The 3,417-nt window shown below is 59.0% G+C and overlaps 1 protein-coding gene across 2 annotated transcripts in view; it reads left to right on the top strand.

Annotated features, from left to right (window-relative positions):
* Jak3 (Janus kinase 3) overlaps window positions 1-3,411 on the top strand; it is an 11,604-nt gene extending 8,193 nt beyond the window's left edge. For both annotated transcript variants that reach the window (XM_048795418.1, XM_015488893.2), the window contains 8 exons: window positions 124-251; window positions 586-718; window positions 878-1,029; window positions 1,137-1,287; window positions 1,858-1,997; window positions 2,067-2,256; window positions 2,852-2,976; window positions 3,216-3,411. In XM_048795418.1, coding sequence (XP_048651375.1) covers window positions 124-251; window positions 586-718; window positions 878-1,029; window positions 1,137-1,287; window positions 1,858-1,997; window positions 2,067-2,256; window positions 2,852-2,976; window positions 3,216-3,392 — 1,196 coding nt within the window. In that variant the 3' untranslated portion in view covers window positions 3,393-3,411. The remainder of the gene's footprint in view (window positions 1-123; window positions 252-585; window positions 719-877; window positions 1,030-1,136; window positions 1,288-1,857; window positions 1,998-2,066; window positions 2,257-2,851; window positions 2,977-3,215) is intronic.
* Window positions 3,412-3,417: the final 6 nt, after the last annotated feature.

Genomic DNA, 3,417 nt, shown 5'->3' with positions numbered 1-3,417 from the left:
AGAGGGTGGGGATGGGCGGGAAGGAGGTGGGCGGAGCCAGCGCTAGGGATCCTCCCACAGAGCGGGGTGGGCGGAGCCTGCCATCACTGCGCACCTCCCTCACCCTGCTCCCGCTGCCACCAGGCATCATGGTGCAGGAATTCGTCCTCCTGGGAGCCATAGACACCTACCTGCGCAAGCATGGCCACCTGGTGCCAGCCAGCTGGAAGCTGCAGGTGGTCAAACAGCTGGCCTACGCCCTCAACTACCTGGTGAGTGCGCTCCAGTTGCGTTGGCAGGAGCTCTGGGTGGGATGTCAAAGAGAACCTCATGCAAAACGTGAGCAAGGGTCTTAACTGCAGGCTGAGGGCTTTGGCTTGGACCAGTGGGGAGACAATGGGGAGCCACAGGTGGGGTGCTTTTTGAGAGGGGGAGGGACACAGTCAGGTGGGTTAGAGGAGCCAAGACAGGACACCAGGAGTCTGGGGAGGTTGCCGGAGTCCATCAGATCTGTAGCGGGTGGGCTTTGAAGGGTGTGTAGGAGTTTGCCAAACAGGATTCACTCATCAAACCCTGGCTGGCATTTCCCATGCCCCGCCCACTCAGGAGGACAAAGGCCTCCCTCACGGCAACGTCTCAGCCCGGAAGGTGCTCCTGGCTCGGGAGGGGGCTGACGGGAGCTCGCCTTTCATCAAGCTGAGTGACCCTGGTGTCAGCCCCACTGTGCTAAGCCTGGAAAGTAAGTGCTTAAGAAAGTGTGCTCTGGAGGGTGTGCAGGAGTCTGCCAGGCAGAACGTGGCTCATCAGATCCTTCCTGCATTTCCCTGTGCCCGGCCCACTCAGGAGCACAGAGGTCATCTCCACGGCAGTGACCCCTGACCTTGTCCCTGTCCCTCAGTGCTCACTGACAGGATCCCCTGGGTGGCCCCCGAGTGTCTCCAGGAGACCCAGATGCTTGGCTTGGAAGCCGACAAGTGGGGGTTTGGTGCAACAGTCTGGGAGGTGTTCAGCGGGATCCCGATGCCCCTCAACCACCTGGACCCCCCCAAGGTCAGCACTCCCACTGGACTGAAGTTCAGCTCCGGGAAGTTGGTGGACTCAGGTGGGGGGATCCTGAGGATGGACTGGGGGTCACTGCCCTCTCCTCCCTGCCTCAGAAACTCAAGTTTTATGAGGACCGGCAGCAGCTGCCGGCCCCCAAGTGGACAGAGCTGGCCCTGCTGATCCAGCAGTGCATGGCCTACGAGCCAGGCCAGAGGCCCTCCTTCCGAGCTGTCATCCGGGACCTCAACAGCCTCATCACTTCAGGTACCAGGCGGGGTGGGCAGAGTGGGTGGGGCTGCAGTGTCCAGTTGGGCCAGTGGGAGGAGCATGGTTTGCATTCGGAGCCTCCCAGGTGCCTGGCAAGGTTGGAGTCGGTGATGACTGCTCACAGTCAGCATGAGCCATGAGGTCTGCTATAACAAACAGGCCCCTAATTCAAAGTTCAACTCACTGGATATTTAGTTTTCATTTGATGAGGGTGTCCAGATCCATAGGCACTTGGCATTTTGTGAATCTACCCAGCTGGCTTTCCAATGGCCGGAACTGGAGGAGCACCAGAACACCTCCTGCGTCGGTCCCAGTTCACTCAAATTCTGATCTCATAGGAGATGGGCAATGGGGTCTCACCAGGCCCCTCTGGGTCTGTACCATATATGTGCACTGGGCAAGGGGGCTGCCTTGGCCAGAAGGTGCCTCTTTCCATTTCCCACGAGGTACTCTTTGCCTTGCCATAGTGCACAGAGACGGGTAGTGTGCAGATCTGCAGTTACACAGCAGATCAGCTTAGGTGCCGCCAGAATGAAATGTGCCGCTCACCACTCTCTGTGCCCCTAGACTATGAGCTCCTCTCAGACCCAACCCCTGGTACCCTGACGCCCCGCGATGGGCTGTGGAGTGGTGCCCAGCTCTATGCCTGCCAGGACCCCACGATCTTTGAGGAAAGACACCTCAAGTACATCTCACAGTTGGGAAAGGTGAGGGGGCTGGACTGAGGAGGCAGGGCAGACCCCAGGCTTGAGGATACCAGCTCTGTCTCTCCCCAGGGCAACTTTGGCAATGTGGAATTGTGCCGCTATGACCCGCTGGGTGACAACACGGGCGCCCTGGTGGCTGTGAAGCAGCTGCAGCACAGTGGGCCAGATCAGCAGAGGGACTTCCAGCGGGAGATCCAGATCCTCAAAGCCATGCACAGTGACTTTATTGTGAAGTACCGTGGTGTCAGCTATGGCCCCGGTGAGCCACCTCTGGGAGCTCTTCCAATTGCACCTACTCCTGCTGTTACTTCATGTGGGCTCAGAATGCCAACCAGGAACGATTCACGTTTGGTAATCTAGATTCAGATGGACATTGGTTCAAACCCTGCCTCTGCCCCTTACCAGCCGGGCAAAACCTTCAGCAGGCCATTCAACCCGAGTCTCGGTTTCCCAACTGAAAAACGAGCTATTATGAGATTTAAATGTATCAATGTATGTTGTAGAAGGTGCTCAAGAGAAGTACCATTGTTGCTGTTCCTATTTTGTGGACAGCAACACTGAGGTAACAGGACACAAGGAAAAGTGGGAGGTCGGCTGTGGTGGGGTGCATCTTTAATCCTAGCTGCTCAGGAGGCTGAGGCAGGAGGATCCAAAATTTGAGCCCAGCCTCAGCAATTGAGCGAGACCCTGTCTCAAAATAAAAGTAGAAAAGGTTGGGGATGTAGCTCAGTTTACAGTGGTTGCTAGCATGTAAAAGGCTTGAGTTCCATCCCCAGTACTGAAAAAACAATCAAAAACACCAGGGGAGCTGTCAGGGCCGGTGGGCCTTCGGTGACACCTCTCACCCTCTGCAGGTCGCCAGAGCTTGCGGCTGGTCATGGAGTACCTGCCCAGCGGATGCCTGCGTGACTTTCTGCAGAGGCACCGCGCACGCCTGGACTCGAGCCGCCTCCTCCTCTACGCCTCGCAGATCTGCAAGGTGCGGGGCGGGAGTGAGGGTGGAGCGACCCCAGGACCTTCGGGGCCCATCGGGTGGGGTGCAGGCCGAGGGGCGGAGTTTGGGATCCAGGTGGGATTGCGGGGTGGGGTCGAGTTGGGCTCTGTCAGAGCCGAGCCCAGGAGTCCGGGGTAGGCTCTGGCTTGGGGTCTGGGTCGGGGTGGGGTCGAATTCCGACCCAGTTTGGGGTCCCTCGGCAAGTGCACGCCGCCCACCCGCAGGGCATGGAGTACCTGGGCTCCCGCCGCTGCGTGCATCGCGACCTGGCGGCCCGGAACATCCTGGTGGAGAACGAGGCTCACGTCAAGATCGCCGACTTCGGCTTGGCCAAGCTGCTGCCGCTCGACAAGGACTACTACGTGGTTCGCGAGCCCGGCCAGAGCCCCATCTTCTGGTAGGGACCCACCCTGGGCGCCCGGCCCC

The sequence above is a fragment of the Marmota marmota genome, unplaced genomic scaffold, assembly GCF_001458135.2.
Source record: "Marmota marmota marmota unplaced genomic scaffold, marMar, whole genome shotgun sequence".
Lineage (NCBI taxonomy): Eukaryota > Metazoa > Chordata > Mammalia > Rodentia > Sciuridae > Marmota > Marmota marmota.
This window is presented reverse-complemented; position numbering and strand designations above follow the sequence as displayed.